Below are 12,810 nucleotides of genomic sequence, written 5' to 3' on the forward strand. Positions count from 1 at the left end.
ATTGAACTTGAGGGGAAATACACTGCAAATATTTCAAATACATTTAAGGACATTAGCTTTTCACATTATTACCTATACCCCATTACAATGACTAATTTTTGCTTCTGGATCAGTCATTTAAGCATGAGTTCAATATCAAGCAGTCACAGTTGTCTGTCTGCACAGTGCAAAACATCAGTTCTACCATCAGCTTTAAAAAATAATTGTGTCTTTAACAGTTATATTGAGTCCTTATCTAATAAAAGTAAAATTGAAATGTCAAAGGCTAAATTTAGACTACTCCACCTACTAAGTGCTTCAATGAATTTCAACACATTAAGTGCACTTTCAGTGAATGGGGTTTCCATCAAGGACTGTAAAAATGTCTTCCAAAGACTTGTGAACACACTTAAGGAACTCATGAACATTTCTGGCAGGATAGCTGGACACGTTACACCTGATCCTATCATCGTGGACTCCATATCCCACTCCGAAACCATCAGGCACTACAGGAGCAAATCCGCCCATACTGACCGCGGGGCTGGTGAGAGTACTGGTCGACAGAACGTTGTGGTTTATGGCGACATATGCTGGATCCTGGAAGAAACTGGGCAGGGCCATTCCTTTTGAATTAGCCAGGTAGCGCATGGCAAAGAGATGCCGATCAAAGCCTTGACCTAGATCGAGAAAGATGATGATGATGAAATATATACGTTGAGAGTGAACTAAAAGATCTAATTTGATGCCCACCCTTCTCAAACAATATATGAGGATGGAAGGATGGTCATCATTTACTCACGCTCAAGTCATTCCAAACCTTTATGACTGCATGTCTTTTTTTGTCCATACAATGAAAATCAGTGGGGTCTAGTGCTGTTTTGGACCACATTAACTCATTATATGAAAAAAAAACCTTTACAAATATCTTCTTTTGTGAACAACAGAAGCAAGTCAGTCATATTGGTTTGAAACAATGTGTCAATGAATATAATGGCATTTTTTATTTTTAGGCTAATTTTAATAACAAAAATAAGTCTGGTCCTCCTAGAATCATAAGACAGCTCATAAATACAACTGACAGGTTGTCAGTGCTGCACTAACCCATTGCCGCCTCTTTAGTGAGTTGTCCGTGATATTTAGAGCATTCATTCAACAGGCCCTGTAACTGCTCTACAGTGTGCTGTCCGGGCTGCTCGACGAATGCCTTGGCACAGCGCTTTGTGTGGATGCTAGCGGGACGGACGGTTTCTGTGCGCCCATGTTTAAAGGCTGCGGTGCTACAGGGCTCATATGTGGCGACCGTCTGACCGTACTGCCGTAGGAAGCCCATCTGGAAAGCCAACTGTGCGATGGCATCCGGGCTGAGCTTCTTCTTTTTAAGTTGCTCTTTTCCACCTTTCTTGAACTCCATGGCGTCGATGGTGAGCTTTGACACCGCAGCCTGGAAGTTCTCTTTTGCTTTCGTGATTCCAGCTTTTAACTCTTCATTGAGTTTAAACTCTATTCGGCGTACTGCAGAGGAAGAGTCCACCGCTGCAGGCTGGGATCCAGGCCCCACCAAAGGCTTCTCCGTGGTGTCCTTGAAGACCTCATTCTGGAAGCGGAGAATGGCCACGCCATCACCCCAAGAGTGCTCAAAATTAATGGCCGCCTGTCCGTCTTTAGCCAATATGATACTGAAGGACTTGTCGTACCAGCGGTTGCAGCCGTCTCCGTGAAGCATGTTGTGGGAAATGTGAATATGGTCTCTCATCACCTCCTCATCCAGGCAGAGGCAAAACAAAGCAGTGTCTACTAAATGTAGAGCTTCGCCATTTCCAGTATCCAGTAGTTTCTGTCTTAACCCTGCCCAGGTGTCTCTATTCTCACTGGTTAGAACGCCCAAGGGAAACGCAGGAGCTTGTGTGGGATCTGTTAGGATGTATTTCAAGTGAGCCTGAACCTCAGCAGGCTTTATCAGGTTGCCGTCCCGATCCAGCAAATCAAACACATATAGGTTGCCTCGTCTTATTATTAGTAGGTGGCGGCCCTTGTCGCCTGTGAAGAGCTGGTCGCACTTGTACTTGGGTATTCGTGTGGAATTAAAGAGGCGGAAGTACTGTGACATATCCAGAGGATAGGCATTCACCATGTAGGCTCCAAACCATGAGATGGAGGGGGGCACCCATCGGATCAACCTCTTGAAACTGTCTGTGTCACTCTTGGCAGGGTTAAGGTGAAACACCTCTGGCTCGAGTAGACCTGCACGAAGGGTCTTCATGAACCGGGTGGCTGAACACACCATGTTGGTGGCTCGCACAAGCTGGTCGTTGTACTCGGGTTTGGGGTCAGGGTTAAAGGACATGAAGGGGTTAAAGTTGAGCACAATAGACTCCCGAGCTGACAAGTACATGTCAAACCATGGAGCTGCAAGAAAAAAAGGAGAAATGTATTAATGTTGTAACAAAAAAAACAGTACTCAATTGTTATTATTTGTTACTTCATCTCCCACCTGATATATAGCTGGTGTGCTTGTTCTTCTTGTCTAAGGCCACAAGTTCTTCGTGTAACTGCTTACCTACACCACTCTGGAAATCCTGTGCTACTTTCTCTGTATTACTGATGGATTTCAGGGAAGCAGAATTCAGCAGAACATTTTTAAAACATTAAAAGTTCATCTGAATATGACATTTAAAAAATGATATAGACACTTTTGGCTTGCCTGTACTGTTCATCGTTCAGCAGGGGTCTTTGAGCTGCCAGATACCTCCGTATTGTGTCTTCCAGTTTTGGGACTGGCAATCTGTAAACAAGAAGTTAACTGTATATATTTTGAGAAACATATCCATTAAAAGTTACTACATTAAAATTATACAAATATTATATAATGATTTGTAATGTACTGTACACAATTATTTGACATTTTTATTATGTTTCATATTATTTATATTAATTGTATTGGGAGACATTTTACATACACACACACACACATATATATATACATATATATACATATATATATATATATATATATATATATATATATATATATATATATATATATATATATATATATATATATATACATATATATATACATATATATACATATATATATATATATATATATATATATATATATATATATATATATATATATAATTAAAAGTTTTCTAAAGCATCATGTGACACTGAAGACCGGAGTAATGGCTTTTTTGCTTTCACCATATTATTATATTAAAAAAGTTAACTGTAATTATATTTTCTATGATGTAATAATGTTTTCTGTCAAAGGCGACTTTTTTTCTTTTTTTTTTCTTTTTTACATTTTTTATTAAATATAAAAAAAAATATTAGGTAGTAGTATATACAGCCTCACCATCAAAAGGCCAAGACGATGAGAGTACATTTTATTTTATTTCTCTGAAGGCCTCTACAATTTACCACGGACCAGTGCTGAGGGAACTAAAATTGAAGCAAGGGGGCATATTTATGTGTAACACCATGTCCCCATCTCCTTTCCTTTGCAACCAAAACGTAGACTTTGTACTTTCACCTACATTCTCTATTATGACCTAAAACTTTCGTAGAATAAAAATAATAATAATAATAATGCCATTTCCAGCTAAAATCTAATTCAACATTAAAGATTTATTATCAAATCCAGGCAAAAATGAATAATATGTTGTGGTTCATATGTGTGATTCTATGTAATTCTCTCACCTTGGTAAGCTCTTCTGGTAGTGCATGCTCGGGACGACACTTCTGTGTAAAAACTCAACCCCAGCTCCATCCTTACTGCTGTATTTACGTTGGGTGCTCGTTAGAATTGACAGGGCAGGCTTATTCCTGAACAGTTTTAACTTGCTCAGTGCTGAATTATATTGCGTTGAGAGCAAACCTGCCATCGTACAACTTGGTTAAGAAGTTATGAACTGCGTATTTTTCTTAAAGCTCAACAATGCAGTCTGACAGATCCTGTCGCAAAAGAAATAGAAACAAACGTAAAAAAAAGTGATTTGCAAGACAAAATTTACGGCAAATATTTGAACTATTTTAATATTTAATTAATTACTCCCGCCTCACCACCTATCATCTTTTTCAAAATAAAAGTCAGATCTATACAAACAGGCCATTTATATACAAAACACATGTAGGCTGATAGGTTGTGCATCTAATATTCAGTTGCATTTGTCATTGCGTAAATTAAATTGCAACTCACAAACAAACACAAAATTCATATTTTATATTTACATTTAATTATATAAATGTATACAAATAATCTTAGTCTTTATATTTCGAGTATTTATTACATTTTCATATTTTCATATTCATATTCAACGTGCTATCAAAGCGTGAGACCACAAGCTCCGCCTTTTTGTTCTGATCCTTTCATATGATTGGTTCAGACACAAATAAGCAGGAAGATGATTGGTCATAGAATGTCTCTTTGGGATGTTGTAAATTCATGAACGACAGACCGCCTCAATGGGTATCATCCATCAGTTGCATAGCCAGCATCATTTGGACCAATTGTGCCGGAAGCGCGACACAATTCTCCATATTTAGATTAGAACCTAGTAGAAAATGATATAGCTATATTTTAATTTAATGTAACTAAAAGAGAATGTGTACAAGACCTAACATTTTACAGACCCACAGACGTATTCTGCTGCGGTTCATCGTTGTCTGAGTTGATAGTGGGGGTGAAGCGCTCATCCAACAAATTGTACATTTCAGCTATTATAATTTCCATTTAGAGGATAACAGCACCTGTCGCCGATATTACAAATATAGCTTACATCTACGCCGTTCAGACCGTGCATGCTGTCTGCATTGCGGTGTGAGTGTATTTAACATCTTGCAGAGGTAAGCTCATTTGGACATTGCTACACAGCACAGCATTATGTATCATAATAAATATATTACCAACCAACTAATATTACCAACTAATAAAGTACCAACAAGGATGATTTTCTTTTCCATCCTGACGAGTATAGATTTCTATTATGTAATTCTAAAAGCAGTAGGCCTATCTATTTCTAAAAGCTGTTGGAATCATATGTGTCATGGGATTCAGCTATTAACCCTGAGATTAATACAAACACTATGCTCTGACCTCATTTCAGCCTTGAGCTTATCTTTAACTTTGAGGCTTGCCCACAGCATCTGTCATTGTTCAGACCAAATACCCTGACTTTACTGATTTGCTTATTAATCTACAACATCTTGTTTATGTTATTTTATTTCTCAGTGTCTTAACAGTCAAAGCAATGGGAGTTCTAAGCAAACAGCAGTTCTTCCAGGAACTGGGATCCGGTTGCTTGCTTCCGACTGTCCAGCACGGTCTGGAACAAGTTTGGCAGCTGTTACTCATCTGCCTAGTGTGTAGGCTGTTGTGAAGATTGGGTAAGAGGGTTTATACAACACATCAAATGTACTGTAATGTTTTAATCCAATAAAGGAATGGTTCTAAAATCAAAATTATTTACTCTCTCTCTCTCATGTCATTCTAAACACTTTCTTTTCTCTGTTACACCCATGCAAGACAATAGTCTCCAGATGTTTTTAAGCCCCAAAAAGGGAAAAAATAAAATAACAAAATAAATATAAAAGCAGCAAGTCAAGTCTTTTGAAGCCATATGATACAGTAGCTTTGTGTGAGGAACTTGCTTGACAGCTGCAATCACCATTCACTTTCATTGTGTGATAAAACATTTTGGACATTCTGCTATAAATAAGTTCTTTTGTGCTGCATGGAAAGAAGAAAATGAAAAAGAAAAAAAAAACATGTATGTGAGAAAACTGATAGAACTGTCATATTTGTGAGAACTATTAATCCTAATAATAAAGTTAAATATATAAAAAAAAGTAATTAAATTATCTTATGTTACATATTATGTTTAAGCTGTATTTCCTCTCTCAGGTCTGCCCTCTTTCCTGAAACACCTGAGTACAGTAGCAGGTGGTTTTTATAGTCTTTACCTGTTCTTCGAGCTGCACATGGTTTGGGTGGTGCTTCTCAGCCTCCTCTGCTACCTCATCCTCTTCCTGTGTCGCCACTCGAGCAGCCGTGGACCCTTCCTGTCCATCACTATCCTCATCTACCTCCTTCTGGGGTATACAGAAGGGCTTGGATCAGCTTCAATAGCTACACAGATGCGGTAGAGAGTCGAAAACTTGTGAGTCTCAAAGTGGCAGACTTTGATTCTAATCTAGCATTAGGTGCTATATGATGTATCTATATTACATTATCTACATGATCTTTTTTCATAGAGCGTCTCCTGGTTTTTGAAGTCAGTCTTCAGCTGTGTGAAGAGCCAGCTCTGTCTGGTAATTTCCAATTGTATTGCACCCTATCTCTTTCCCTATTTCATCCCGGTCTTTGGAGACAAGCTGCTCCGCAAGTGAGTATAAGTTTAAGTTGAGTAAAATGATGTCATTTTTCAGTGAGCAATGAGGTGTAAAGTATGGACTGATTCTTCTATACTTCTAATATCAAATCTGTTAATGTTAATTGTTGTGTTGCTGTCTATGACTTAGTTTTTTTTATATTTGACTTTTCCGTTTTTTATATTCTTTCCTCAGTAAGAAGTGAAAGATGAGGTATTGTCCTATTTATATTATTCATACAGTTATACATTTCAATCATTTGAAATAAAGACTCATTTTCATACAAACATAAAACAATTTTACTTTCAGAGTCACGATCTTTCAGAAATAATTCCGATATGCTGATTTGGTATTCAAGAAACATTTGTTGTTGTTATCAATGTTAAAAACACTTGGCTTCTTATACGTCTGCTAAATGTACTTTATTTTTAAAACAATTAATTCTTCTAGATTCGAGAATGACATTTATTTTGATCTGCTTCTGTCCGTTTATAAAATACATTTTGGATTGAGTTTAATAATGCTTTTCATTTTGTATTTCAATGCAGGGGCTCTATTAAAAGGTAGGCAATGCACAAGTCTTTAAACAGTTTTAATGTCTCTGCGGATCTATCTGTAATCTGTGATTATCTTCAGCTTTGTGATTCTCCTCATCAGGTGGCTATAGGCGTATGAGAACACCCTGTCCTTCCATTTCAGTAATTACTTTGTGAGTTACCTTGGTGAGATGACCACCACACTGGCAGGTGCAGGCTTCACAGAGGAAAAGGACAATCTTAAGTGGTTTGTATTAACTATACAGATTCAAATACTATCAGCGTCAGAAATTAAATAAAGGACATACCTGTAGCAAAAATGAGAGTGAACGTGACAAACATGCCCTAATTACAAATGGCTGGCAAACCCAGAACTGATCAATCCTTCATGACCATCCATCATTTCTTTTCTCAGTTTTTAATGCAATTTCTGTTTTTTCAGGGACTTGACAATCGCTAAGCCTCTAAACGTGGAGTTTCCCAGGTCTATGGTTGAAGTGGTCACTTCCTGGAACCTGCCCATGTCCCGCTGGCTCAACACCTGTACGTGTTTTTATTTATTTATTAATTAACTAATTATGTATGCATTTATTTCTTTATTTTTATTATTTGACTTCTTTGTACTTTACTCAAGTATGCTTTTGTATAGTTTTTAATATACTGTTCTAATGCACATACATGCTTATTGGTTTTAATTCACTCTGAAATAAATTAAATATGTAATATGTATTTTACCTCTTAAAAGACATGAATGACATCATTTTATTTAGATCAGGCTTTTGTGTCTATTCTTTTACCTCCATGTAAATGGGTAAGCCACATTTCTCCTTGTTTTTTTTGTTTTTTAGATGTGTTTAGGAAAGCTCTCATCTATGGGAGCTTCACAGCCGTTATCTTGACATACACAGTGAGCACCCTGCTACATGTGAGTGCATTTTGGCTCAGTTCATTTGAATTGATTGCATTCTTTCTCAGGTGTAAGTACAATATTATATTTATGTGCCTACAGGGTCTAAGCTTCCACATCGGGGCAGTATTATTTACACTAGGCTTCATAACATATACTGAACACAGTGAGTATCAGTTCAGGTGTATTTGTTTAAGCATAAACATGTATTATTTCTGAATTCACTGTGTTTTCAGTTTTTTACATTATCTAATACTTCTGTCATATGTTTTATTCAGTTCAAACGCATTATGTTTAGCAGTTCTGCTGACAAACACATCTTTTCAACGTATTGATCTCAGTTGTGTGTTTAATGGACTGTGCCTTTATCTGTGTTTCAGTGCTTAGGAAAAGATTGTCAGTCATTTTAAATGCATGTGTCCTCTCCAAAAGATGCCCATCTGACTGCAAACACCGACATAAAAAGGTGTTGTATGTGTCATTATGGCTATAGAACCACATGTGCTTGTGAATATCTTTAAAAAAAATGAAAAGTCCAAATAAATTATTAAGACTTTACTAAAAAATATTTTATTTTGCCATTTTTTTTTAACCATTTTATATTAATATTCAAAAGATTTGTAAAAAAAAAATTGTACCTCTTTTTTTTCCTCTAGGAATTTTGGGTATATCTAATTAATGGGGCCTTTAGAATGTTAGCAGTACTACATTTAACATACCTGGGCTCAATTTTTGGCTCCAGCACAGATGACACGGATTCTGATGAGGTACAACTTACTTCTCCTGAAATGTTATGACCCCTGCCTTCTGCGCAAGTTATTTTTAATGATTTGTTACATGACATAAATGATTTTCTTTTGTTCACAGGACAGCATGGCCAGCCACACCATTGAGAAATGGACACAGCTGAGCTGGACAAGCCATTGGTTGACCTTTGGCCTTTGGGTCCTGCATCGCCTTATTCTTTGAATACTGATAACAACATAGACAAGGAGAGATTGGGGGAGAATAGCAATTACTGTAATTGTATATTTTTGATATGGCTTTCCTGTAGAGAAATTATGGCCGTTTATGGCATCACTGTGATATCTGGATGAACGTGACTGCATATCAGAGTCCTCAAATCCAGGAAAAAGGGATGTACAGGTAATATTGATCCACTCCGCCGTGGCATGATTAAAAAAGTACCAGGTTATTTTAAAGTTTTCTAAACTACCTTAAATACAAAGAAGCATCAAGACTTTTTTAAAAACCACAGCAATCCTCAAGTGTGAAAATTTACTTATAGCCATTGCTAATGAATTGATCAAGATTTTGATAAGACATCTTGTAGTTGTAGCTGGTTTTGTTTGATGGTTTCGGATGATTACTTTTTAGGTTGAAAAGAAGGTAAATATTCTAATCGCTTGTTACAGAAGCTCTAAAGTAAAAAAGCACAAATCAAGTTTGGTTTGGTGCATTTGTGCTGGTTTGTTTTTTTCCGGCCCACAAATGGAGTAATGATTTGTTCTTTACAGGTGTCATGTGTGACAACATGCCATAAAACTTCATTTATAGTAACTTCATCTTCATAGGCCTCTGAATTAACATATGACATAGTTCACATTCTCACTTTTGTATGAATTTTTTTATGAAGTGGTGACTGTAAGTCTCTGGGAGACTTTGAAACCCTTTGAGACACTCAAATGAGAAGTATTTGTAGTATTTGCTAGTTTCTTATATTAGATTTTTTTTATCTATTAACAGAAACAAGAAATGGGCTAAAGGATAAATTTACAGATTTATTGTATTTGTTTTCAGTGTGTTTATTTTAATCTTTGTTATTTTATTACTGCTATTTGGTAGTAAACAGTATTTATCATCATCATCACATTAAATTAGATGGATTGTTTTTTAGTGCCAAACAGATCAACAATCAATCATCACACTGCTGATTCATTTCAGGTGTGTTTTTATATTACTTTTAAATTGATTTATTGTGTTTAGACGTTCAACACACTTTCCCCTGAATCACCCTGCTGTTAATCCGTCCCTATACTTTTATTATCCTAGTGGATAATAAATAATTTTGACTGCATTTTGTATGTCTTAATGCCAAACTCTGTATAATAAAATTTTTTCATATACACAGCCTTCATGTATGTGCGTAGCGCTGTGTTTTTTACAGTAGGGGGCAGCAGCGCGCAAGCATTTAGACAGCGCAACCTTGCGACAGAAACCGAATTAAAACCCCCAAGTTGGACAACATGGCGATGTCCTCGTGCATGTCTCTTCTTTGCCGTTTGACAGGCAGATCTTTAGGGTCCGTACTCGGTCACGGCCGCGGAAAAACTCTCACAGCTCGGAGATGGTATATTAGTGCCAGTGCAGGAAACAGTGAGTAAACGCATGCTCTCCACGCACCTCACTGTTGACTCCAGTCAAACCGGGAGGTCAGAGGAATTGAAATAATATTTCAAGCTATAATTTCACGCCAAACATCTCCTTTTTTTTATTAGTTCTCACCTGATGTTGCACGGAAGCTCAGTAATGTAACATGCAGAACACAAGATATATAAAATCTGTTGTAAATAGCATTTAATAGGACATTGTTATCATGTAACATGTTCTCTCACATCAATACTTTTATCTGTTCCCATATTACAGTTCTTCATGATGCCAGCAAAATATCACATATAGCTATTGCTATTACTAATTGTGGCAGGGATTATTAATAAATATGGTATCTTCTTCATGCAATTACATGCTTTCAGAATATCTCAATTTTTTTCTAACTTTTACAAAAAACAAAAAAAAACAAAAGAGGTGTTGCACTTTGGTACTAGGTAACAACCTAACCATAAGGCTGATCTCCCATTCAGAGCAGTGGAAGTCCCCAAGTCCCCAACCATCCTTATTCATTTGTCTATTTATTTATTTATAACAGATCTGCAGTTTAAGCTTGATGAGCAGACAGCTCACAGCAGCCTGGACCTTTTTAAGAAGGACACGGGTGTGATCTATCGAATGCTTGGTGTGGACCCCACTCTCGTGCAGGACACCCCTCTCCGATTCCGGGACTGGGCTGTGGTTCTCGCTGACACCCAGATTGACTCTGGACGGCACTACTGGGAGGTCACGGTGGAAAAGTCCCATGAATTCCGGGTGGGTGTGGCCGAGGTGATGACATCACGTGATGAATGCGTTGGCACCAATTCCAGTTCCTGGGTGTTTGCGTTTGTCCAGAGGAAATGGTTTGCTATGACCACTGGCAAACAGGTCCCGGTGCCATTGGTAGGGAATCCCGATCGGGTCGGGCTCTTGCTGGACTACGAGGCTGGACAGCTCAGTCTGGTGGACATCCAGAAAGCTGAAGTGCTGTACACAATAAAAACACAGTTCCGCGCGCCCATCTGTCCTGCGTTTGCACTCTGGGATGGGGAGATACTCACACACTCAGGACTGGAGATCCCACCAGGGCTTTAGTGACTCTTGTTCATTCACACATGGATGCTACATGCCTCTTAATTGATAGAGAAGATGTAGGGGCTGACTGTGGAAATCAGTGGGAACATAGCTGTTTTTTTTACTGCCATTAAACCAGATTTGAGCAAGATTTGTCTGTTCAGCTGGTGAATACATCCTCACAGTCTACTATTTGTGTGATGCAGATGAACTAATAAATCCATATATGCACATATAAACACTTGATATGCTTAAAAGTCATTTCTCATTTTGCATCAGTTTTTCAATAAAAAGACATTCTTTACCAGTGATTTTATTTATTTACAGTTTATACATCCATTTTTTTTCATGCCTCATTTCATGTAATTCTGTCCACCTTACACTTCCATTTTCATATGGAACACATGCACTCCTTTAACTATCTGAACTTTTATTTTAATTTGATTTTTTTCAAAACTTTCAATTTTGTGTACAGCAATAAAGTGAGTCCACGTACCAAGTTTTAAATACATTCATTTCTGGCAAAATACACACCAGATGCTTCCCAAGCGGGTTCAGTTAAAGCTTTCATGCCTTACATTAAAATAAAGTCTTTTAAATTATACAATACCATACAAAAATGTCTATTAACAATATTAGGAAATTCAAACATCTTAAAAATAGTTCAAATATACAAATACTTGCTCATAATGTTTAGCTGAAGATTATTAGTAATCTAAATGACATGGAAAGCTTTGTCATAGGGACAACTGGGTCAAAGTTCACATTATGAAGAGTACTGGTTTGCTAACTTCCTTAAGGTAATATGACCATGACTTTTCCAGTATGGTTTCCTCATAATTACTTTTTTATGTGCATGCATGCCTTTCTTAAAAGATAGCCTGCTTAATTTACATTAGTAGTGTACTTCGTAAACTAGACAGAGTCACAAAATCTTCCTATGAAAGAAGTCAAGAAAGTTTTTAAGATAAATTCCAAAAGATTTAGATTATTTTTGAATAATTATATTGAAATTTTTTGCAATTTTTCAATTTGAGTTCTCAAACATTTTCTTAGGAACATCTTTAAGGGCAGCATTCCTTAAAATGTCAGGCTTTTATGTTTTATAATTGTATACTACTGTAGTTTGCTTGTGATTGCCTTATATAATATAACAATTTCAATAATATATATTTTTATTATGATATATCTTAATATGCATTTATCCATCTATTAACATTTTAGATGGAAAGCCATTCACAATCCATTTTTTTAAATAAAAGCAATTATGTAAATGTAATCTTATAACAATTTAAAATAACTTTTTTGTATTTGAATATACCGTATTTTTCGGACTATAAGTCGCACCTAAGTATAAGTCGCATCAGTCCAAAAATACGTCACGAAGAGGATAAAAACATAAGTCGCACTGGACTATAAGTCGTTTTTATTTAGAACCAAGAACCAAGAGAAAACATTACCATCTACAGCCGCGAGAGGGCGCTATATGCTGCTCATTGTAGACTACAGGAGCATTGAGCAGCATAGAGCGCCCTCTCGCGGCTGTAGATGGTAATGTTTTCTTGGTTCATG

General features: G+C 36.8%; 2 protein-coding genes and 1 pseudogene across 2 annotated transcripts; 2 read left to right on the plus strand and 1 right to left on the minus strand.

The window, feature by feature from the left end:
• Positions 1 to 42: 42 nt before the first annotated feature.
• On the minus strand, positions 43 to 4,067 carry LOC113069936 (carnitine O-palmitoyltransferase 2, mitochondrial). Its single transcript, XM_026243089.1, has 5 exons — positions 3,682 to 4,067; positions 2,681 to 2,761; positions 2,471 to 2,577; positions 1,081 to 2,385; positions 43 to 656 (listed from the first exon to the last, which is right to left on the minus strand). The coding sequence occupies exons 1-5, from the start codon at positions 3,864 to 3,866 to the stop codon at positions 328 to 330; spliced, it is 2,007 nt and encodes a 668-aa protein (XP_026098874.1). The 5' UTR covers positions 3,867 to 4,067; the 3' UTR covers positions 43 to 327.
• Positions 4,068 to 4,319: 252 nt separating this feature from the next.
• LOC113069940 (protein-serine O-palmitoleoyltransferase porcupine-like) lies at positions 4,320 to 9,884 on the plus strand (annotated as a pseudogene).
• An 89-nt stretch (positions 9,885 to 9,973) lies between these two features.
• Positions 9,974 to 11,545, plus strand: LOC113069939 (SPRY domain-containing protein 4). The gene is made up of 2 exons (XM_026243090.1): positions 9,974 to 10,170; positions 10,721 to 11,545. Exons 1-2 carry the CDS (start codon positions 10,041 to 10,043, stop codon positions 11,257 to 11,259), a joined length of 669 nt encoding a protein of 222 aa, XP_026098875.1. The 5' UTR covers positions 9,974 to 10,040; the 3' UTR covers positions 11,260 to 11,545.
• The last annotated feature ends 1,265 nt before the right edge of the window (positions 11,546 to 12,810 follow it).

This window comes from Carassius auratus, unplaced genomic scaffold (genome assembly GCF_003368295.1).
Source record: "Carassius auratus strain Wakin unplaced genomic scaffold, ASM336829v1 scaf_tig00002576, whole genome shotgun sequence".
NCBI lineage: Eukaryota > Metazoa > Chordata > Actinopteri > Cypriniformes > Cyprinidae > Carassius > Carassius auratus.

Coding starts and splice junctions, on each gene's coding strand:
- LOC113069939 (XM_026243090.1), top strand. CDS start 10,041: ATGGCGATGTCCTCGTGCATGTCTCTTCTTTGCCGTTTGACAGGCAGA. Junction 10,171..10,720: donor TAGTGCCAGTGCAGGAAACA/GTGAGTAAACGC, acceptor TATTTATAACAG/ATCTGCAGTTTAAGCTTGAT.
- LOC113069936 (XM_026243089.1), bottom strand. CDS start 3,866: ATGGCAGGTTTGCTCTCAACGCAATATAATTCAGCACTGAGCAAGTTA. Junction 2,762..3,681: donor TACCAGAAGAGCTTACCAAG/GTGAGAGAATTA, acceptor TCTTGTTTACAG/ATTGCCAGTCCCAAAACTGG. Junction 657..1,080: donor CACTAAAGAGGCGGCAATGG/GTTAGTGCAGCA, acceptor TTCTCGATCTAG/GTCAAGGCTTTGATCGGCAT.